This window comes from Pseudopipra pipra, chromosome 3 (genome assembly GCF_036250125.1).
Source record: "Pseudopipra pipra isolate bDixPip1 chromosome 3, bDixPip1.hap1, whole genome shotgun sequence".
Classification (NCBI taxonomy): domain Eukaryota; kingdom Metazoa; phylum Chordata; class Aves; order Passeriformes; family Pipridae; genus Pseudopipra; species Pseudopipra pipra.
In genome coordinates this window covers 66,381,457-66,406,395 of record NC_087551.1, presented here as the reverse complement: position 1 = coordinate 66,406,395, position 24,939 = coordinate 66,381,457, and the positions used below count along the sequence as shown (strand labels likewise).

General features: G+C 39.3%; 1 protein-coding gene across 1 annotated transcript in view; it reads left to right on the top strand.

Annotated features, from left to right (window-relative positions):
- Positions 1–24,939, top strand: part of SLC35F1 (solute carrier family 35 member F1) — a 237,384-nt gene that overhangs the window by 127,081 nt on the left and 85,364 nt on the right. The window contains exon 2 of the mRNA XM_064649684.1: positions 5,857–6,032. Coding sequence (XP_064505754.1) covers positions 5,857–6,032 — 176 coding nt within the window. The remainder of the gene's footprint in view (positions 1–5,856; positions 6,033–24,939) is intronic.

The window sequence follows — 24,939 nt, the reverse complement described above, 5'->3', positions numbered from 1 at the left end:
GGTTGAGACACAGAGCAGAAAGCAGATGAGGAACTTGTGGGTGGTGTTTTACTTCTCTACTGGCTTTTCTTCAAAAATTAGGCCTTGGGCTTCAAGGCCTGGGGCTTTTCAGACCAGCCTGAAAATTGGAGATTCACCAAGTCCACAGTCATGTCCTCTCCTAAAGGGATTAAATTGTTCACACTTGGAAAATAAAGAGCTAACTCTCTAAAGATGCTACAGAGAATCTGAATTTTTTCGAGCACCAGTTGGAGCTTGAGGTACTCTGCAACTCTGTAGAACCATGCAAGAACTTTGCAACCATGTAGAAAATCCACCCTTTGTGCTGAGGTCCAGTACAAAGCCTATACATAATTTAAATTTCAAAATCATGACTCCGTAGGAATTAAGTGATGGATAGGCTTGGTGTTGTGTGGGTTTCACGCTCTGCTTTGTAGGTTAATATTGGTGGTGTTTGTATTTTAATGTGGTGTAGGCTTTAGCTGGAATTCAGGCTTTTCTATTTCACTATTCAGCAATGGCTTGATGTCTATATTCTGAAAATATTTTAGGTTGGTTTGCTTTTCCTTGCTAGAAATATTAAACAAGTCTTTTGGTTATACCTACAAATCCACTGTATTTTCTTGAGACATCATCTAGAATGATTGCAGAGAATATAGACCATGGGAGTAATTGACTAATAGAATAAATGTGTCACATGAACCAATAGTGTTATTATCAGTATATATGTGGGGGGACTTGGTTGCTATTAGTGCCGTGAACATTTTGTTGTAGAATATCGGGACTGCTTCTGTAAATTGCTCTAAAGCAGTGTGTAGCAGCTCTGATGCATTAACTGAAGAGACTTGCTGCAATCCTTACTTTACTGAGACAGGCAGAGAGGAGGGAAGGGTTATGTGTGCTGAGTTGTAGAATTTCTACCCTCTGTTAACAGGCATGTAAGAATAGAGGGAAAATAAGAAAAGATAAGTTTCCATGCAAAATGCAATCAATTTCAGAGCAATGCAGTACTAATAGAAACTTCACATGCTTAAGACCTATTAGAAAATACGCAGCTTTAGCTTTCAATGAGAGCTCAGTTGATTCCAGAACAAATCTTGTTATTCTTTCACAAGCTATCTATGTTAGTGTTAAATGCAAATGGCAAAGTATGGAAGTAATGTCTGTGTCCTCATTAAGCAGCTATTCAAAGGGGGGCAGGGTTGGTGTGTGAACTTAGAACTTGGTTACAGTGAAAACAGTAACAGTCCATGGTGGTTTGTGGGTTTGACATGTGTGCTGTTCTTGCTTTTTCTGTGGTAATATGTGTCAACATTTGTATCAGGTAAATAGAAATCTTAAGATTCCTTATCCACCTTTAAGCATTTAAATACATTTGACTGGATTCTTAGAGCGGTATACCTTCATCTCACTTTGAATCAATGTGAGGTTTTTAAGACCTTGTTTTATTTTTCCTCATGTTTTTATAGAAACTCTAAAATGCACTCAAGTGAAGAAGCTTGGCAAAATCACAAGGCTGTGACAGACATCATCAACTTTGCTATGGCATAGCAGTAATGAGTCTCTAAATGAAGTGTATCTGTTTTTTCTTTTTTTAGATACACGCTTGAAACATTTGGAGCGATAACTTTGTATGGCAATCATTACCATCACAGAGAAAGCATGGTCCTGCCTGCAGGCCTGTTCTGAGAGTGCTATAAAGCAGCCTTTACAGATGTGTTCCTCTAGTGAAATCTCGGCTGCTGGAGCCTATGGCATGCTGAAGGATTAACACACCTCATGCTAGAGATTAAAAGTAGTGGCAGCCTCTTTTCTTTACCATCTGAGGTACTCTGTGACTGATGCAGTGGGGACTTACCAGTGGAAAGATACCCAATAAAGTACAAAAGAGAGGAGGGAAAGCAATTAGATTAAGCAGACATGGAAAGTGGTTTGAAACAGGATTTAGTGTCAGAATTAAACAGGCCTGAATGTTTTAATCACTTGGCCACCCTCTGCACGTCACCCAGTCTCCAGCATAGAGCAGCTGTGATTGTGTGGGTCCTTATGAATGTTGCACTGCATTGATTTTGTGTTGTGAATAGTGTTTTTATGTTCTGGGGAGGACATGGAAATGAACTAGTAATCAAAGCTAAATGTTTTAACTTCATGAAAAATAAGTGTGGGAAAACCTGCAGGTTGCTCTTTAGTACATTTTATTATGCCACTGTGTATATGCTAGGAACCAAGCACTAGCTTCAGAGTTCTTTGATATGAGAATGCCTGCCTTCAGAAGTTTGGTGTTGTCATGGCTGATAAAGAAGGAGAAATTCAAGTGACAGAAATTTCCATATGCCTGGAGGAACAAGTAAAAATGATACACAGCAGCTACCAGCCCAGGCATTTAAAGAGAATTAAATGTCTCCCAATGTGAAGATGAGGCTTTATTGTCTGGCTCCACTTCTAAAGAGATGGTAAAGAAATATTTTTTAATTTCTGTTAGGATATAATGAAAAACCCACTTAGCAATGTGACACTTAGAGATTTAGGAGTAATTCTGACCTGTTTCTTGCTTCAAAATCCCATCTGGTGCTAGGTTAATGGTTGATCTTTTCCAACCTAAATGATTCTGTGATTCTATGCATCCGTGAGATCAAAGTTTAGATACAAGCTGAAAATTTCCCCCTGTTTTAACTTGGTTTCAGAAGGTGCTGTTGATCTCAGTGAGGGAAAATTGGATTTTTTTAAGAATTGCTTTACTTTGATTTAAATGGAGTACAAGTAGAAAAATAGAATAGGACTCAGCTAAAGAGAAATTAGATCCTGAAAGGCAGAAACCCTCACTTTTATAAAATTTTTTGTAGTGAGACTCTTTTTTGGTGTTCTCTTTGAAGACCCTCAAACTATACATCTTTTCTTCAAGACATGAATGAATCTTGCTTCCTCAGTGAATGAATGTGCTCCTGAAGCCAGCATGATAGACCAAAGCCTTAAGGGAGAAATCATCCTTTATGCTAGTCTCTGACTGGTGGGGGGTATGAAAAGCAACAGAGAAAATGTTGCAGATAGGAGCCATGTTGTATATTTCAGCAGAATTGTGATTTTTAGGGAGGATACTAATGAGTGCCAGAGATGACAGCTGTGAGTTAGTTTCTCTTTATTTACTCTGTCTAAAGGAAATAGTAGGTTTTCCACAGCCATTGAAATCTTCTTTTCAATGTTTACTTGCTGCTGCTTCTTAAAAAAAGAATGGGTATGTTATTATTCTTATCCAGGTATTAAAGGCTTGGGAGCTAAGACTCCTGTATTATTAGATCATAATTTCTGGGAGAAAATGAGATGCAGATAGTGTTATCAGGCATTTTTTTTATACAATTCAAGCATCTTACATTGGTTATTAGCTTTATCCAAGCATTGTATCATTCTGTGTTGCTACTGACATTTCACTAATTAAAACAAGTAATTTAAGATTTGTTTCTACTTTTCTGTTCAGAGAGAGATGAGTTGTTCTCTTCCATTCATCCAAGGCAAAAAGAACATTTTATTGATCTTGTGCTTTGCTTTCTCATGTTTATTTTGCATTTCACCTGTTTTCTGTGGTAATGGTTAGTGTGTCGCAACCTACAGTGGTGAGAGAAGGGGAGCATACCAAATCTTCTGTGCCACTGCTTATCATTCATGTCTGTAATGGCCATATCTCTAGGTATGGCAGGAGAGTTTAATGCGGGCATGAGCAGTCTTAGGAAAAGTTACACCTTATAAATTGGATCATCTTTGCTTCGGGTGTGAGCATTTCATGGGCAGTTGAATTAGTTCTGCTAAAACATCTAACATATGCTACCCTGTGCACTGATGAAATAAGAATAAAAGATTCGTACCTTTCTTTGTCACATCACCTGTAAAATGTTTAAGTTCTGACTGGAAGAGGATTGATTTCAGAATGAGTATTTTTACATAATTAAAAATTCCAAATGTGTGCAAAAATCAGAGACAAGCAATATGTATGTACTTCATATCGTTTATGTAGTCAGTGTTTCGAAAGATGGTGCCATTGACAGTACTACTTGCACTTGGTCTCCCACAGAGTAGTTTTCTGCATTTCTTACGCTCTGTTGTTGTCCAAAAGACAATTTTTTACCGAAAGGCTCTTTCAAGTTACAGAGATTATGCTGATCTGACCTTTACTTACAAAGCAGGTAGTGGCAGGATGTAGGATCAATAGTGTAGGCAGCATTTGCATCATAGTCTCAGGTGTAATCTCCATCGAGTGTGTTTGTTTCCCATGGTTTTGTTTCAGAGTAGAATGTGTAATGTGAAAGTGGAGGTAGCAGTTGTAAAGTCTTACTTGCTACTTACCCAGCAGTCTCCCATCAAAACACGGGGTTTAGCACAATAAAGTTTGTTCTCTTACTCTGTGTCAGGCTGTTTGTCAGCGAGGTACGTTAGCCAAATATAACTACCCAGCTTTCCAGTGTCTGTTTGGTTGAATCACGCCATGAATGACACCATGACACATTTGTGGGAGGATTGTTTGTGAGAAAAAGGGAAACAAATTTGACACTTGAGTTTACCAAGTTGTGGGAGCACAGATGCTTATTACTGCCAAATATGCAGAGCCGAGGTCAGGGGAATGTGTCAGAGAAAGCAAAGCAGCCTTGAAGCAATTTTTTTAAAACTGTCTGGCAGAGAACATGCATGAAATACTGTTATAGCTGAGCAGGATGCCGCTTTCCTTCCTCTATTCCCTTAGGATTGCCTAGTCCCTTTCCTCATTCCAGGCTCAAATGAGACATCGCAGAGTGTGCTCCTCTCCCATCTTCCCCTCTCCTTCATGGGTTACCTTAGGGACCTCAGCCCCTCTTTACTGAGGACTAGTGACAGCAACAGCAGCAGTGGGAAGATGTCCCTTTTGGATGTCCTTGCATTCTTTTTGCTTGCTTCTCTACCAGGCCGACACTTTCACATTTCATGCTTCTGCATGGGAAGGTGTAGATGTGGAGCAGGTCTGATCAGCCTGAGTGTACAGACATATGGGGAACCTGGGAAAACTCTTAAGGGTAATTTCAAAAATCCTCTGTTGTATAGGGTGCAGGAGATCCTGTGATAAAAACTGGAAAAGAAGAATTGTTTGGACTCAGTTGGTCTGTGTGGTTAGATAATAAATTCTACAAAGAAGAGTAAAAGAGATCTGTGGGGAGAGAGAATGCAGAAGAGAATAGGAGAATGGAGGATACTGGAGACTGAAAATAAGAAAAACAGATTAAAGCAGGAAGCCAAACCAGAAAATACTTTTCTAAGAACCAGGGGACAGGAAGGGGAAAGTTCCCACCAAACAGAATAGTTTCAGCACTGAGAAAGATGAAAGAAAATAAAAATACATTTGCATAGTAGATGAACAGTTTATACAATGAAATGTAAATTCATGTGGACGGTGAAACTTGGTCCATTCTCTTATTTTTCTCTGTGGCAACTAAGTCCTGGAAGATCTGTGTTTCCTGCTGTGTCTGAATGATTCTCCTGGGTCTTTCTTTTAAGGAAAATGCTCAAAGGAAGCAGCGCTGTATTTTGGTTGATTTAAACAATCATTTATCCTTCGTGAAATGAGAAATGCAAAATTAATGGCAGGGATGTACCGTCTGCTGTGGTTTAACATGTGAATAAAAACTCGTGTGTTGGGACAATGTGTAAGCCCATGGTAAGTGCGGAAATAAAGGAAACATTATGTTGGCTATACCCAGCAGATCCTCTCATTGACTGAAGCATCGTGTTTCTCCCCATGTCCTAGCAATGTTGAACATGATTTCTTGAGGACAATGAGTGTTTCCTCTTTGGTGAGGAGGCTGAGTGTTTTATGTCTATTTTTCTCATTCCTTTCAGGGATCTCTTGCTGTCTGTGGCACTTGGCCAGGTACTCTCCCTCCTTATCTGTGGCATTGGTCTCACGAGCAAGTATTTGTCAGAAGATTTCCATGCCAACACACCTGTTTTTCAGAGCTTCCTCAATTATATCCTTCTATTCTTGGTCTACACAACAACACTAGCCGTCAGACAAGGTAAGTGTCTCTCTGAAATTGTTTTGTAGAAAACAGCAAGGATAAAGACTTTTTCAGAACAACAACAAGCAATATGATTTAGACACAAACCCCATTAATATTTGTTACATATTTACATTACCTAGTAATACGTACTGGATGAACTGAAAAAAACCCCAACAAATCTTCATTAGCAAAGAATGACTCGGTAGATGGCAAGGATCAGGGTGCTACCTAAAAACTAAAAGAAACATCAGTACTTTTGAATTCCTAATTGTTCTTATGGGAATGCTCCTCTTACACCACAACCATATGCTTGGGGTTCATTTTGGATTTGACAGCACGCCTTGCTGGGAAATATTGGTATGCTTTACATCTTACACACACTAAGGAGAGCTCAGATGCAATCAAAGAGCTTGCTAGTTCAAGTTGCCAATCACCACAATTCAGTAGTTCACTATTAGAAAGAAATAGCAGCCAATTTTTAGCTATTGAGAAGTAGGAGATGAAAGGAGGGAATTCGGGATGATATCTCTCTGGGGTGCTGTGTGGGCAGAGCAGCTCTACAGTCCTGCCACTGCTTTGCCACAGAGCCTGTGTAACCAATCTGACCTCTAAAATGAGAAATGCATTATAGTGTGCTTTGGTACTGCTATCTAATGATCCTCTGTTTGAAAGTCTATATATAATATGGGGGGGTTGTGCCTTTCCTGCTCATCCCTCTGATCTTTGAGATTCAATATGTAGATGAGGTGTAGGAGGTGAATGCATTTAAGTACATTTCTCACCCACTCTTTTTTTTTCTTTTGTAATCATTTTATTTATTCACCTTCACAGAACACATAGATTAGAAGCAAAATAAAAGAACAAAAATGTCATGTGTTCTCCTGACATAAGGAGGGAAGGGCTCTGTGGAAGAAAAGAACTACAAAGTGTATTAGGCTGTGGTAGCTTTATCAGCATACTGAAAGGTTCACGTTTTCTTACAGGAACAATTATTTTTGGATCGTTCTTTGATGTTACATCTTTTGATGCTTTGGGAACAATCCTGAAACTTAAGTTCTTCACTCATAGTACAGTCTTGTGATACAGTGCTATAAAGGGTTCCAAAGCAGGAAAAACTTAATATCCATGCAAAAAATAAACAGTCAAAAATATACTGCTGTACTCCAGCACGAAGCATTTAAACGTGTTACAACTTAAGTTTTATAAACATTGGTCTCCACTGACATTTTTCAGAGGCAATGAAGTCCAATCTGCAGAGGAAATCTTGGCTCTTACATAAGGAGAGATTGCTCAGGCAGTGTTTCACTGTCTTGGTATTTCAGTTTGTGTAGGGGGAAACATCACCACATACTTTGCTCTGCAAAGGGTTTAAAACGTGTTATTAGTAGCATCTTTATGGAGATCTGTGTTTAAAAATAATTCTTCTGAGTGTAGGATTGCCTAGATGTTCATAAGTTCTGTCCCAGAAATGTCCTTCCTGGGACTGATTTAGATACTGTGGAAGGCAAGTCCGTATGACTTTTAAATAGATTTTACTTTTTTTGAAAATTCTGACTTGTGAGAGGGTTTATTCATATACATACTGCATTCTGCTGGGCATTACAGAATAATGTTTGATACCTGGTATATATTGACATTTAAAAAATGCTATCAAGCACTCTGCTTTACACATATAAAAATATGTATTAAAATGGTACTTTATAAATAATTTTCAAACTGTTGAAAAATATGGGCTAAATATGGGCTAAAGAGAGTTTGTCAGAGCTATCTGTTGTGCCGAAAAGACAGATTTTGGAACTAGATGGAAAAGTGTTAGGGATATGTGGAAAATATTTTCTGGACAAGTGAGAAGGGTTGGGGAAGATGTTTGAACAGGCCTGTGGTTGAATACAGACCATATGAGCAACCAGAGTACACACAGAGTGTACCAATGGAATAGTGTGGATATGCAACTGTCAAAAAAAACCCCAAAACCCAAAAAAGACCGTTTGGTCCAAAAAAAATCCAGAACAAAATTTGCTACAGAAGTCATGAAAGCAGTGATGCAGGCACTCAGCGTAACATTCCTACTGGATGGTACAGTACTACACAGTCAACTTATTTACTTGGCATTTAATATTACCAAGTGATTGAGCCTGACATTGTCTTTTTGCTTGTGTATTTATTCAAATTCATTATCTGTGTTTGTTCCACTGAGACAGTTTTTCTAGCAGCTCTAATCATTTGTCCATTAACAGATGGATATCACACTGGTATTAATTTTATATGGAATGATTTTATACTGTTCTGAGTGCTGAGAACATCCAAAGGCTTTTTTTTTTCAAAAGGGATTCTTCTACTCCATATGCAAGATTGAAGATTCTTTTAACTGTCCTCTTTCTCCTTCAGAAACCAAACCATCATAAGTTCGTTGGTAGTAAAAAACCAACTGCATCCCTTTGTCTTTTTCTTTGCTTGCTTTCTTAATCTCTGGGGTTTTTGCTGAATGTACTGTTTAAGGAGGTGTCACTTGAGACAGGCAAAAAACCCCTTAGTTCACTGTAGGACTGAAAGCTGTAATTTCCTGAGACATAAAGAATTCTTATTTCTTTAGAGTCTTCTTCCAAATTTTGATTTACTGTGGATGCCCTTTGACTTAACTGTCCCTTGATGTTCATATCACCCCATATATATTCCCTGAGTGATAATGAAAAGGTAGAATTTGCACTGGTCTGTGAAAAGCATCATTAGCAGATGATTAAAGCCTCCGGATTCCTGAGCTTTTTGGACTAAAGCCTTCTGCGATGAATGCTCAACTTCTAGTAGCTAAAGTTAACCCATGGGAACCAGCAGCTTGCACTACATTTTTGCTTTTCAGGTTGAAACTTTTTTTTCCAAAATAATTTTAGCACAGCCCTTTAATGGATGTAAAGGTTAGGACTACCACCTTGCAATGCATCCACGTAGCATCAGATAGTGTAGGAGATGCTCAGCCCTGCAGGTGTCAGAATTTCTTGAGTTTTTTAAGCTTCATTCCATGTTAAGAAAAGAAAAAAAAAAAAGGAAGAGCTTGTGCTGTAGCTCTTGATGAGGAACCGGTTTGAAGGTAGACTCAGTAGTTTTAAGCAGTGAATTCCGTGTAAGTAGGGCTTTTCATCATTATTGCAATTTTGCTCTCATGACCAGAAATAAAAAGTGACAAAAGCGTTGAAGGAGATCTGTTCTTGTGAGATTTTCATATGAGTCTTAAAACATGGATACTGCTCAGGCAGAGATCATGAAAACGTTAAAGAATTTGTCTAAACTGGAATTTTTCTGATGCAAAATCCAACTACTATTTCTATCAATTGAACTTCAAAGTTCAACCATGTATCTGGAATTTCAAAATCTTTCTCTTTTATCCCAGATATTTTAATGCTTTTTAAAATTTATTTTGTTTTTTAATTTTTTTTTCTGTTATATGTAATTTTAAGTTGAACTTATGATTGCCCTAAAGAGTTTTGTGTGAAGGTTCTTCACAGTTCGGAATGCACAGAATCAGCCATGCAAAGGTGCCAGCAGCCACATACCTACAAAGAGGTATCCACTAGAGCCCCCAGTCCAACGCTCATTAATGCACCAGTTCTGAGATCTGAATATTATTCTTTAGGAGTTTTCTTTGTATGAGAATGATGCTGTAAAATTAATGTCACTAATGGAACATTATAAGGCAATGGATGTTGTTATGTTTTATCTGGCTGATATGCCAAACATTTAATAGGTAATAAGGACCTCCTCAGTTCCTTCTGTTGAGGTCTCTTCTCGTGCCTATTGTTTTCACAGCCAAAACTTGTATTTGTCTGTGGTAACACCTCCCAGCTGAGAAGAAGGTTTTAACACATATCGTCTCACCTCAGTCTCCTTGTTAGCAGAGGATTCTGCTGAGCAAAATCTTATCAGGATACTTCCATATACTCCTTTGGGCTGGGTGTTATTATTAGTCGAGGAAAAGAAAAGCCTTGGCTATCAGTCATAAAAGCCTCCTATCTATGAAATGGAGCTGTGGGACATCAGCTGGTGGAGATTTTTTTTTAGCACCTTAAAAAGCATTAAGTGGGAAATTTTCCATAGTAATCCAGAAGGTATTAATTGCTAACAGTCAACATAGGTGCAATCATCAGCAGCTTACCATCAAAAATAAGTTACTTCTAAAAGCCACGTCATATATGCTACAAATGAAAACAACACATCTACTAAACAACGTTTTAAAAAGAAAAAATATGAAACAGATATTTTTTTTGATTTTCTGGAAAACAAGAAATGAGGGAGCCATGGAGATGTCTTCTGCACAGAAGGGAACCATAAAGTCTTAAGGACAGGATTCTGTGCAAGTAGGGCTCCACATTGCAAGCTGTTTCTTTAATTTTAGCGCAACAAGTTACTGAGTATTTTCATCCCATCATTTGTGAGACATGGCAATAATTTGCTAGTTCAGAAATGTTTTTATGAATCTCTATGTCTGGATGAACTCTGTTTCTAGGCCAAGTGATGAGGTTACAGCATATGTCAATGGAAATACGATTTTCCCTAGAGTAACTGTAATGTCTTAGATTTGACATATGATCAAATGTGATCTGTGCCCCTGAGTCAGCTAGAGTCCTGTGAGACTATTATGATTGCAGACCTGTTACTGACATATCATATTTCTATCTCGGATTGGTTTATGACAGTAGTGTCTCAGCCATTTCTAGATGTCGATACAGGGCTTTGCAAAAGTGGGTAAGGCCTTCAAGCCTGCGCAATGGATTTTTTAGGTGAGACACAGTATGCTCTGAACTGAACCCACCCTTTAATCCTAAGGCTCATCTGCCAGGGCCGAGCGAGCTTGGATGGTGACAGCGAGGTCCTCAGGACGTAGGTTTAATTAGAGTGACCTTCTCTTAGATGGATGGCCTTACAGGGCTGAACAAGCTCCATCTGCCCGAGTTTGGAGTTGTCCTTCTCTTCTGTTCTTCGTTCGCAAAGCCCAGCCATGATGATGATCTCAGCCATATGTTAATTCTTGATTTATCTGCTGTTCAAGTGTGTATCTCCATTTAGATACATGGCACCTCTCCACAATATCCTTCCTACTTCACCAAAATTGACCAAAACCAACTACTTGAAGGATAGTAGAGCACTATATAGGACTTGCTTTGTTTTACTGGAGCACTTGTCAGCTATTTATTGAATGATAGAAAGGATAGATGCCTCTTTTTACTCAATTTCATTCTAGTAGCGAAGTCATATTAACTCAAAGATAGTATTGTGCACTTAACTTAGGCAGACATAACAGAATTTCTTTTGTATTAACACCTTTTTTTGTCAATTGCCCATAAGAATATGCCTGGGAAAGACAGCAAGTACATGATTTAAGCTGATCAAACTATATTAGATATCATGTACTTTGGACAATGTGTGTTGTACCATTGAGATGAAATGTCTTCTGGAAAGGCATCGATCCCATCAGAATTTTCAATGAGGAGCCTTCAGAAATAAGCCTTCAGAAGCCTTCTCTTCACTGAACATGATAGGGAGTTATTTTGATTAGAGAAGATCCATTTCAACATTGTTCAGTTTCCTAAATATACTCATGCCCCTGCTGTAGAACAAAGAGCTTAGTTATGCCTCCAGTGTCGAACTAAATATTCAACAAACGGCAGCCAAGTAGCTTTATGGTCCTATCTGCCTGTGATAGAAGTGGTCCTCAGTCCCTCAAGGAAACCACCCAGCCCAAACACTGGCCTGCAAACCATGGCAGACATTGCAAGAAGCTGTGCTGTTGCCCTTGAAGCACAGGGAAAGGCACATCGAGCTGGCCCACCTCTCCCTTTTGACAAAGGTATGTAGAGATAGGACAAGGAAGAATGGCTTTAAGCTGAGAGTAAGTTTAGGTTATATATTAGGAAGAAATTCTTTACTGTGAGTGATGAGGCGTTGGAACACATTGCCCAGAGAAGCTGTGGATGCCCCATCCCTGGGACTGTTCAAGACCAGACTGGGTGGGGCTTTGAGCAACTTGATCTAGTGGAAGGTGTCCCTGCCCACGGAAGGGGGGTTGGAACTGGATGATCTTCAAGGTTCCTTCTGACTCAAACTATTCTGTGATTCTATGATTCTCATGCTTCTCCCAGTGCAAGGGGCCACACTAACCCTGGGTTGTAAAAATGAAACACAGCAGCAAGCATGGCTTGGGACCAGTGAAAAATAATGACCTTCAGGTCTTTGGTATTCTCATAGCAGCGCTGCAGAATCTCCCTGCTGTGCTACACATTGCTGTCTGCAGTGCACTTTCTCCTAATTACTCTGGGTTTCTAATTAGGGATGCCAAACTGTGTAGGATATGTTTATTATGAAAATGGTCAGCCAAACAGTCTTTTTTTCTGGGCTTTGAAGAGCCCTTTTCATATTCATAGGGAATTTTGTACTCTAGGAGAAATGAAACTAGAATGCTGGCTACTTTCAGGCACTTGAAATTGCAGGGATCTTTTTTGTAATGTGCAATTTTCAGTTTTGGATAGCATGCTCACAGGAGCAAGAATTATGTTATGTTATGTATTTGGAATTTGCCAATCACATCATGGACACCACAGCAAGCTAGATAGAAAAAACCAGTATGACTAGAGCCAGATTCTGTTCAGTTCCATTTACATAATAATTGTGTTCGTGTTTGAATTTTATTTCCACTTTCAATTGAATTTTAAAAATTTCCTTTTATAAAATGCTGAATGTTGCTGCTCTCTCTTACTGAATGAACCTTTTACTCTGTAGGTAATAACAATTCAGCGAGGTATAAAACTTTTCAGGTATGTATAGTTTTCATACAGGACCTTGAGATCCTATTCTTTATGCTAGTTGCCCTAAACCACAGAATTTCCTTTCCCAGTTCTGTGAATTCTTCTTGCATTCTTAGCCATAATACAGAAATAGATGCAATTTCAACACAGTATGATTATTCCGCATAGTTGATAGAAAGACAGGGTAAAAAAAAAAAATAGACCATGTTGGTGATACAAAGATAGGGTTAAAACCAGTAGAACTTGACCTCTCGGTCTTTTGTTTTGATTTGTTTTGCTATTCCTAGCAGAGAGGGTGGTATTTTTTAATACTCAGGGTTTTTCACTGTCAGCTGTCCTTGTTGCACTGAGCAGGAGACAGATGCTTTCTGCTTTGGCCTTTTGCTCCTTTCGACCCACGCAAAGGACCAGGCATCTCAGAGAATCTCAGGGCTTAGTCAATTTTTATTTTCATCAAGTGTGTTTTGCTTTGCCAGCTGTTTAACAAGGTACAAATAAGCACATACAGAGAGGAATCCTGGCCCCAAACACAGGAAAAATATGCTGGCAGGTAGAGGCTCAAAAAAACCCCTCAGCTCTTTCTCTCTTTCTCAGTTGTTATTTATCTCAATGAGGTGCTCCTCATTGTTAGGTTAGGCACTTGCTGTCTGAACGCACAGCATGCATCCTGTGTTACAAAATATCTGTCCTTCTTTTAGTCCTGACCAAAGCAGCACAGTCCATCCTCTTGCATCGTATCATTAGAATAAATCATGACATCCCACAGCACATACAAGCTGAAAGTTGGAAAGCACTGCTCTAAAGGAATGCAGGTGGCAGCAGTTAAGCATGAGCACTGTATGTCATAGTTTAATGATGCAAACACTAATGCAATCATGATAACCCCAAAGCAATAAAGGCCAGGCCTAATCAGGCGTCCATGCTGTAGTATTCTTTGTAGTAGTATTTCTTGATCCCTGAAGCAGATCATTCAGTCCGGAGACTCTTGTTTTACTAGGTTGCTTTCAAAATAGCTTTGATGCTCAAAGAAGTATCCTTTGTGCCATCGGAGACAAATGATGCAAGAGGGCGTTGAGTGAAAGGATAGGAGCACCTCATTTTTCCTGTGCCTGCTGATGCAGACAAGAGCACAGAAACAAAAGGGCATTCTCTTACCATCCTCTTGACCTAAATGAGGAAACAGGAGGTCTCCACTCAGAGAGTAAATTTGCTCTAAGGTTGCATGTGAACTAGGAGTACCTCTCTTTGTAGAAAAGTCCCTGGGAGATTCAAATTGGGCAGTTCAGGTCACTCTCACTTCAGGAAGCTCAGACTCAGTCATCTTTCTGGCTGCCAAGTTTATACCCTCAACCCATACCTTCTAGACACAGCATTCAAAATTGCACCATGGTTCAAAGATTGGTGCATATTTTATGAGAGCAAACCTTACAGGCACTAAGTGCAGTGAGCATGAAAGGGATGCTGAGCTTTAGGCTGGCCAGCGTTGTGGGTGATGAACCATGTTTGCATCAAGATGCTGTATCACTGCTGTGAGGCAATGTCTATACTGAATATACTACTTGAGAAAAAAACAGTTTTACCCTGGAGGTAAATGTATATTCATTTTAGGAATATTTAGCCAGCTGTGGTCATTCCATGCCAGTAAGTCCATAAATAGGAACCACAGATGTAATAATATGGGAAATGATACAGTTACTCAGCTCACAGCTGCAACATCACAGGTAGCTAGTGGAATTTAGCAGAATCAAAAAAACCTCACAATGTGGTGTTTTATACTGTTATGCTTTTCTTGGTGATGCCAGCACCTAAATCTGAGACTTGATGCAAATCTGTAACATATTTACAAACATTTATGTTTGGATCAGGATTTAGATTTTGTGGCTGAGCCTGGAAAGTTGTCTCCTTACTCACTTTTCCAGGAGCCCTGCCAGCCCTTCAAACACAGTGCTAATCTGAACACAAATCTGTGAGTTCCTGTTTCAGAATATAAGCCTCATCACTGGAAAACTGAGTGGGCAGGCTCAAGGAAGCTCTGAGGAAGTGCAGTTTGAACCACTTGTGCATCTTGGCTGCTTGATTTTTGTCCCCATCTCTGCAGCTACCATTACATATATTTGTACCACAGATTCAGATAGAGGCACAAATGTTGTAAGTAAAAGAATTGAGGCTTTTGAGCATGTGGAAAGCAAGGTATTGTAGGGTATGGTCCTGGAAGTACTCAGATACCATGGTAGTGAGCACATACTGAGCTTTGAAATTTAGTCCACATTATCAGAGTATTGCATGGGGAAGAATGTTGCTCTCAGTAATTTTGTTTTGTTAGAGAAGCTCCCTATCTAGCCCGGATTGCCACACAGTATGTAAAATAATAAATTGCCTCTTAAGGATGTAAGCTGAATCACAAACATTTTATTTTTTGTACAATTAAGGGATAACTGTCCTTTGTAATGTTAGTATATGGGTCTGACACTTCTTAATACATAAACATCTCAAGTACTGTTTGCAAAACCAACCATCCCTTCCCACTTCAATGAGGAAAGTTAATGGTTCTGATTAAATACCCTTGATCCTACAGCTGTAAGCAGAATGCAGGGATTGTTTCTGCCGCTTCATGCAGTATCAGTATTTCCCTGTGATTTATTGAATATTTAAACATTCATCAGTTCAAACAGCTAGCCAGGGTAGCAGGATCCACATTCAGCACACGTAGCTTCAGTGTTCATACAGGAGATTTGAAGTGTGGTTACAAGATGATAACTGTATTGCCTAAAGGAGATAAGTCCCACTGCCAGAATGGTGCTTTTTATGTAATTAGTGTAAAAATTCAGAGGAATAGAGTTTATCCTTGATAAACTCTATTTAGCCTTTCTCATTAAAAACAATGATAATGAAAGAACAAAGTGGTCCCTGCAGTGAATTGGATTGGCTTCCTAAGTTTTCATTAAGTCAAAGACTCAGTACCATCCTATTTTGCAGAGCCCAGTTGTAATCTGTACACAAGACTTCCAGCAAAGTCCCTATGAAGACCATCCCTTCTGAAGGTTTGAAAGTACTACCTTTTCTAAAATAAAGGACTATGAGACAACATGAATCAAGGGAATAAAAAGTTATGCTAGTAGCATAAAGCTCTATTTTCAACTTATTCTTCTGACTGACACTTAGTCCTAACACAAGCAGTGATTTTCTCTTCTTTCATGTCCATTATTACCAGAGTAATCCATATAATTACTATTACAACTAAACACATCTTTCAGGCAAAAATATACAGATATCCTATAAGTTTATCTACCATTTCGTAAGCCTATTTTTTTCATTTATATTTGGCTGAGCTGTTAGCTATTGGCATATGGTTAGTTTGAGCTCCTGTTGCATTTCTGGATGATAGTGCTATAATAATAGCAACTTTACTGAGAGAATGTTTATAAATGTAGCACTCACTATGCAAGTTGCAGTTGTGCTGTGTGCTCTCCCTTCTGGTCATAAGCTGCCAAGCACAGGTGGGAGCACCAAGTCACTTCTGGAAGATGCTTGGAGTGCAGCGACCTGGGGACTCACCTGTTAGCTTAGGTGTCCCTTTGGCTGCAACATTTATTCACAAACATTGAGGATGCTTTAGACCCAAGTCACTGCAGAATAGAGCAGCTCAAGGACATTAGCAACCAGCTCTGTCAGAACCTCCCCCTACATTATTTCTCTTGATTTAGCATTAAAGAGAAAAGGTGAAGGATAATATATGCTGTCTAGCAGCCTCCTCCATTTCTTGCAAATGTTTCCCTGATGAGAGGAGGAATCTTTGAGGGGAATGTGGGAGTTCTTTGCTGACAGCAATAGTGAGCGCTCCAAATACACAGGGGAGGGAGAGACCACATGCATATCTCAAAGGAGCTCTTATTCTTTAGTTTTCAGTTATATGACAGTGACAGTCAATTCACAGGGATATTTTTGTAACTGTTACAGAAATATAACAAATAAGGTTTCAAAGGAAAATGATGCATCTGTGCCTTTTCTGAGTTTAATATTCATGAACTTGCTTCTGCGCAGCTACTAGAATGTTTACATAATATCATTTGTCCATGCTTCTCTGATTATCTGTCTGCGATCTAATACTTGGTTTTGTTTTGGTTGATTATAAGGGAGGTTTTAATATCCCAGAGTAGGGGTGGACTGTCACTGTTTTAATAAAGTGGATGTGCACTTATTTGCACCATTGATGATATAAGTGAAGGAGGTGCACGTTCATGACCATAAAGTATGATATATGCTGTTTGTTTTCCTTGCTATTTGAAATCTTTGGTTTGAACATGCCTTTGAGTGTCCTATTAAGATTTCAGCTGCTTGGTGTAGAACAAGAACAATTAGTGTGTTATTTCTTATGTTTGGAATGTAAGAGGTTTGTTTCCTTTTTAAGAGGAAAATTTAAAAGGACCTGAGGTGGTTTGCATTCGTGGAGTTTTATTGTGCACACACATCTAACTATATACATGCATACACATAAAAAACTGCCACCTGTGTATTATCAGTAGAATTTATTTTTAGTATTATTTTATATTGCTTATCACCTCAAGATCCCAGTGAACTTTATCTCTCCCTGAGCTAGGCTTCATGCTCATTTGGACAGGCATATGATAAGAAACGGGCCATGGTGTAACCAGGAACATCTCATGTCCACTCACAGCTTTTATGAAAATTCAAAGAGATAAAATGGCGTAAAGGGGACAGAAACTTGCCATGCTTTCCATGGGAACTAAGTTGCCAGTGAGCTCTTTCCAAGTGTGGGGGTGAATTCCTGAATGCATGGACACTGATGAATGGACCCTACGGAGTCTTTTGCAACAGTGTGCTGAAATCATGGGTTAAATTTTGTCTTAAGAGAAAATGTCTCATGTTAAGACTGTATTTCAAAACTGAAGAGAACAGCAAAAACACTTGAAGGACTCCAGTGAATTTCTGATGCTCTGATGACTGAGCCAAACTTGATCTTATAGAAATACGTGCTGGGAAGGGGTTCCTGCTAAAGCTGAAGATAAGAGGTCTGAATGAACTTGGATGTTGAACCAGGCAGTCAGCACTCACTGGGTTGAGATCATTGGGTTGAGTGCTTTCTGAGAAAACCAGGTAGATGACGGAGGGTAGGGTGGCAGGAGCTGAAGTTACAGAGGCAGCTTCACAGTAGGAAGTCTGAGTGAGAAACACCTTAAGTGGAGGCTGGAAATGGTCCTACCCTGGTGGTGCAGTCCTGAACGCTGATGCGTGAGGAACCACAGCATGTCAGGTGGGCAAAGTGGAGAAATCATGTCAAGGGACAAGCACATTGTATCAAAAAGCATATGTCCTGATATTTTAGTTCCTGTTTAGATGATAGCATGATTGGCATATATCACTGTCATGTCCCAAGTGATATGTTCCTCTTCCCAGTGGTATTTTCCTATACCTACACCAGACTGCTTCTCTTTGTGGGAAAGTACTCTCTTGAGGATGTATAAGGAAAGTAATAATCACTGGAAGTTATGTGTCATGGTTTGAGATAGTCCCCAAATCCAATTCCCTAGTTCCATCCCCCCTCCCACATCTCAACCTAATGTGAGATGGGCTTTTCCAGACAAAACACACCAGACTCAAAGTGGGGGAAAGGGAATATATTACAATGACTGTACAAATAAATACCATATCACATTATACACACGATCATAACTATCTCTACCATGACATATAGTATTTACAATGGATCAGATCTCTTCTCCCCTCCAAATAAAAGTCCAGGAGGGAAAGAAGGACAGATCCCTTCCAGTCCTTAAGCAGCAGGATCTTCTAATGCAGCAGGTTCTGTCTCTCTTCTCCACATGCAGCAGCTGATAGCTGGCTTTCTGCCAGCACTCAACGAGGGAGGTATCAAACTCCCCCGGCCCCATCGCCTCAACCGAGGGGGTCTTCCGTGGGCTTCGTAACCCCAGACAAGGTCGTATCACCACGTCATATCACGAAGACACAGGGGGGTCTTCGTGAAGGTCTGGTATCTCTTGCAGGAGACTCAGCTCCTTGCTTGCAGGGCCTCTGTGCCACTGCCTCTCAGGCTGCCACCGTGGCAGCAGTGCAAGGGGGGGAGCCAAGGTCAACTCCCCCTGCATTCCATCTGGCCGTCCTGGTCCAGCTCCGGGACGCCCTGAGCTTCTCAGCTCCTCTCTCTCTCCGGTGCTGCTGTACTCCAAGGCTCCTCTAAAATAGGAGTCCATGTCCCTCTTCTCCAAGAGGGTCTCCAAGGGAGTTTTGGGGAATCTGGTATCAGTCTTACCCCAAACTCTGTCTCTCAGCTGCTGGCTCTCTTTCTCCCGGCTCTGTCTTCCAGGAGTCTTCTCTGCAGTGCTGCATGTTGTTTCTGCTGCTTCTTCAGTTCAGGTCTTATCTCTCTGGCTCTCTGCCACCGTTTCTCTGGTCAGTCCCGGCTGCTGTCTGTGCCCATGGAGAAAAACGTCTCCCGGCATAACTACAGGCACCTAGCCCAGCTTTATGCTGTTCCAGGTCCCTGCAGCCCCTCAGCCGGGGCTGGGAGGGGGCCAGAGGCCCCAAGGGGCACAGAGCCCCTTCCTCGTGGCTCACAACATGGCCACCTCTTCTACAACCCAAACTACAACTCTTCTCTTCCGGTCTGGTTGTGATATGTTTACATTTCTGCAGGAGCGTCCATTGGGCAGAACTTCAAAACTTCTAGGGGTTTCCACCCCTTGGGGTCTACTACTTTTCTCAGCCTCTGGGGGAAAACAAGGTCCAAACCACGACATTATGGAACAGAAACTTTTCTCACACACAGCAGTTGTAACGCTACAATTGCATGGGTAATAATACTTGGGAATGCTTGTGGATCTACAGTGCACGATGATGTGAGATCTGCGCACTCAAACCCACCTGCTTTTTCTCTCATGAATGAAGTAGTAGAAATGTGGGAATACAGCCACTTTTAATTTAGGGAGGATTTTGAATGTGTTTGTTTCTTCCATTGTTATTTGCTTAGAAAACATGACAGAGTGTGTTCTGATCAGAAGAATATATCTCTGAAGTATGGAGCAAAATAAAATCAATAAAAAAGAAAGTAGGGTTCTTTTTTCTTTAACGGAAATGGCACACTGCAGAAAAGAAATGTGTTGCTGTTTCAAGGCAAGAGAATTCAAGTCATATCTCAGAACAACCTGCCTTTAAGAAGACAAATGACTGTGGTATTTACAATAGTATTTTTTCCCAATAATATAATGACTGCTGAATAGGATCCTTTTTCAAAATAGAGAGCACACTCACCTTTTCATTATGCAGCCCATTGAGATAAATATAAGATACAAGGCAACACGGAAGTTTAGGCATGTATACATAACTACTTCCTCTCGTATATGTTTACATTTCTATTAACAGAAGTGGATGATTGCAAGGAAGAGCTCCCAGAGTGTCTGTGAAAGAATTGCACCATAGCTATGCCTTGATGATAGAAACATTTCTAGCAGAGCTGACTCATTTCATACATAGGTTGTATTTTATTGTCTCTGTCTGTAAAGATTGTATCCATGCCTAAAACTGCCTGAAGACGTCATATTTATGGCTGATTAATTTTTCTTTAAAATCATCTCTGTGAAAACATTTTTGATTTCAAAGCAAGGTGCTTGTTTCATTTGTCAAGCAGTGAAGAGAGTCATAGCCCTCTCCATGGGAAAAGGAGAGTGTCTAAAATGTAGAGGTGCTGTGTCAAGGAACTTGTGTAGACAAGTGCAAAGAGCTTTCTATCAGCACTTGTCTCTGAGCATATGTAGACAACAGGCGTTTAAATAGATGTTAATAAGTATGTGCACCTGAAATTCCAAGTTAAACAGTCCAATAAACACAAGGCAACTGACACAAGAAAGAAAATCACATCTTTCAAATTTACACAGGATCTTTATACTTAAAAGTTTCACAGTTGCCTTCAATTTCTGTTACATGCCCACCTGATAGTACAGCAGCAACTCATTCCTTATTGGAAGCTGCTTACTGCAAATTGTCAGGTTCTATCAACTTTCCTTCTCAGTTTTTTCATAAAAGACTTGGGTTTTTTAGTTCAATATTTCAGATTTTGTCAGTAACCGACAAAATGTCATCTCCTTATTTCTTAATATTTTGAACAGTTTTATTAAAATGGAAATTAATTGTCAGCAGTTCCCATCATATGCATTACAGAGGCATTTCTTTGCATGCATTTGATGAAGCTTTTGTTTATTTCCATAATTTCCATCAATCCTACTTTGGTGAGGGAACAGTCTATCTTCTGTTAATGACAATACTGAGAGACAAAGTGCTTGTTTCTTCCAAAAAAATTTACATATCATATTATTACTATTTTGCACTGTTGCTTTTATTTTGTACCTTCTTGAGTTCTGTTTAATGTTTTATGGATTTAATTTGTTGCATACAGAGTAGCATTTATTGGACTTGACAAATTGGTTATAGATGCAAGCAACATTTAAAAGAAGAATTTTTCATGAAAACCTGGGTATTGAGAGAGAGATTATTGGCAGGTCTAAAAAGCTGTAGAATTAAGGAAGTAGCAGGTGATAGGATCAATAGCAGTGATGTTTGTCATTGCCTTTTGCAGTCTCACAGACAAAGCTTACTATTTATTAGGTTGGAATTAATTAGTTGTAGAAGCCAAACTTTATATCTCCAGTGAAGAGTTATGAACCAATTACTGATAGTGATTTTCAACTGAAAATCATATCCCATATCAATAATTTAGCTGCAAAGTGGCATTCAGGAATAAAGCATTCCCCTTCATAGAATTTAGTAAACTAAATTTCTTCATTACAAATTAATTTTGTTACCTATTAACTTTGCTAACTTCAAAGCAAGGACAATAAGTATTCTAATAGGTACACTGATAGTAAGTATTTCAGAGCTTTAAATGATAGTTAGAAAGGGTTTTTCTTTGCTTTTTTCCAAAATTATGTTAACTAGTGATATGTATATGATCATAAAAAATAAAAAGACCTCCTAAATTAAACTTGCAGAGGACACTTTGTGACACAGTTGAACCACCATGTCAGCAATCACTAACTATTTTTAAAAACTGGTATTAGAAAAGTACATAAGGAAAATATTAACATGAGAAACTGTGTTTGGTGCAGTTCCAGGGAAACATGGTCAGAGAAGGAGCTTTAAGTAAGGTTGTCAGACATCCGCAAGGTGAGGAAGCTCAGGAAACACATACATTCACTTTGCAAACTACCCTTGCATGACAGGAGGATCCTTAACAAAAGGATTATTTTTGCTGTATTGGACCATTTGCTATGCCCTAGGCACCAAGCCAGTAGGTGTGTGGCAGAGCTGCAGTCACAAAAGAGGCATCCCAAAGATTGTAGTCAGCATTTTCTTCTGAGTAAAGAAAACACAGAAGTGTTTCCACCAATACTGCCCAGATACCTCCTCGAGACCTGCCTTAGGTCATTCTTCCCCTCTAGCTGTCAAGTGTTCCCAGCATGGGAAAGTGATACTCAATTAGCCATGTGTCACTGCAGAAAAGATTTGAAATATCACTGCTGGAACTCTGGTTTTGTTGGTTTTGTTGACAAAAGGACTCTGTAAGGGAACTGCTGTGGAAAGGGACTGCAGACAGGAGCACTTAAAGGAAACAGTTCCTCAAGTACTATTTCCTGAAGAATTGGTTTTCCCAACTTAGAATGGTACTGGAGTCACAAAGTGACATTGCTCAGTGATCATGTCTTGTAAATGCTCTGAACTGCCCTGTTTCCAGTGGTGAGATGATGAAGAGGAGCAAAAAGGATTTTGGTTCCAGCATGTGGAATTAGAAATCTGATTCCATGATATATCTGTGACTTGCCTCTGTCAGACCCAACAAGCAGGCACAGGCTGTGATACTTTGCGCTCTGGATGCCTGAATTTGCTGATGGCACAGTCTCCAGATTGTTACATGGTAGCTGGCTGTTTGGACAGTCAGGTTTGGTCAGACCAACCCTATCCAAACTGCAGATTTGTGGGATTTTGGCAGTAGCTTGGTTTAAGGACAAGAGTTGATGGCACGCCTTTCTAACTCCTTGACTCCCTCAGGGAAAAATTGTACAGGGAAAATTTGTCTTTTGACCTTGTCCAGTTCCAGTTGAAAAGGCAAAATGAAATTAAGGCTGAAATAGACATGGCCACAAGTTTGAACGTGGACTTTGAGTTTAGGATTTGGTTGAACCTGGCAAAAAGCAAAGTGCAGCACAAACTGATTTTTTATTTTAAATTGAGAACATAAATACAATATTATCTTCCTGTAGCCTTCTGGAAAATTATGGAAATTGCATACAAAGAAATCTGTGAAGAGTTTGCCTGAACAGACAAACAGACATGTAAATCAAGAAAACAAAGCTGTAATGAGCCATGGGAGCTGAGACCAAAACACTGATGTAGGCTTGCAGAAAGCTGAGTGAGTCAGCATGCCTGGAGAACAGCAGTTCTCATCCTCTGTGTAATTTGAGAGCCCTGTGTTGCATCAGTGATCAGAGGAATTCCCTACTGATTCCATTTTTTCCTGTCATACCAAAATAATCCTTATGCTGCTCATGCTACTATCAGCGCCATCCAAAGCTTCGTTTCTCTTCTTGTTTCTGATTTCCTTTGTTTACAGAGTCCTTTTGTTTGTGTCAGGCTCCACTCCCTGCTTACCTGTCTTATCCTATAAGCATTTTTATAATTTATTTCAAATATTACCTATATATGGAAAATGCTTCTCAACTGATTACATCTTAGAAAGTATCCTCAAATGATGCATTTGATTCCGAGTCAGGCATTAATTTCTTTTGCACTTACTGCATGTTAACATGTTAGGAACAAATTTTATTCTAATGCAGTTTCATGTGGATAAAACTTAGTTACTATTTTTAGGAGAAGAAATGAAATGAACATCAAAGCAGCAGTAGTGGGTGGTATAAGGCATGCTGTTATCAAAAGAAATGATACAATAAGACCAAGTCATGAGGTCATTTCTCAGGGCCTTTGTCTGAAACAATCAAAAGTATAGAGGACAAATATGTACTACAGAGAAAGAGAAAAAGGAAAAGTACCTGCATTTTAGAACAAGATTTTTTTCTGCCAGAGAGTTGAATTTTCACTATGTCAGTAGTGGATTACATCCATGTCTAAAATACAGACAGAAGTTGACTGAAATTTCAAAAGGATTTGATTTATTTTGAAGTCAGGCATTTTATTAATCAGAGATTATCAGAGATGATTCTGATAAGCTTTTGAGCTATATGCTCTAGTAATGCAGACAATTTGCATTTCTGTCTTTTTGAATTATAGTAAATATGATTAGTATCTTTTAGGGATTTGATGATTAAACATTTCATCACAAATACTGGTGCAGTTTATCTGAGCAGGATAACCTTTTCATAGCTGCTGCCATGGAAATAAAACCAATGAAGTTATGTTTGAAAGGTATGCCCCTTGTGGTTAGAGTTCAGTCAAGCAGAGAGTCTTAGGGAATTTGCAGATTCAGTGCTGTACAGCACAGGTTCCTGCAAGGCAGTAAATCACATCAAAAGCACACAGATTATCTATCTGTCCATCCATCCATTACTCTGGTAGCTGAGTGCCTTTGAAAGCTATTTTATTCTAGATCCCATATGTTCAAATACATTACACAACACATTTAAAGTGTCAAAATCCTATTTCTAGCTTTGATTCAGTGTTTAACACTGAACAAGTTGTTTAAAGTATAATCTTAGTCTTGTTTCTCTGCTGTGGAGAGGAAAGAAAATCAGCAGAGGCAGTGAAGCGAACTGCCAGATATTGTGCTTTGTACGAAATGGTGCTGCCGACTTTTATAGAACACTGTTGTAAAGAGATTCATGATAACAAATACATGCCTGCATTTTAATGAAAAACCTAATTTAATTTTGTCAACTGAAAATACCTCCTCTGAGTTTTCTAAGTATGTTTCTTACATGGTGGTAAAGAAAAATGTTCGAACACGGAATCTCAATTTCTTCTTTTAATGCCAAGTTTAGAATGTTCAGCATAATGAGATTCGGTAAGCTCTCTCTCAAATTTTGAATGAGATATCTCATTCAAATAAATCTTTGAATGTCTGCGGTTGGCTGTACTGAGAATGGTGC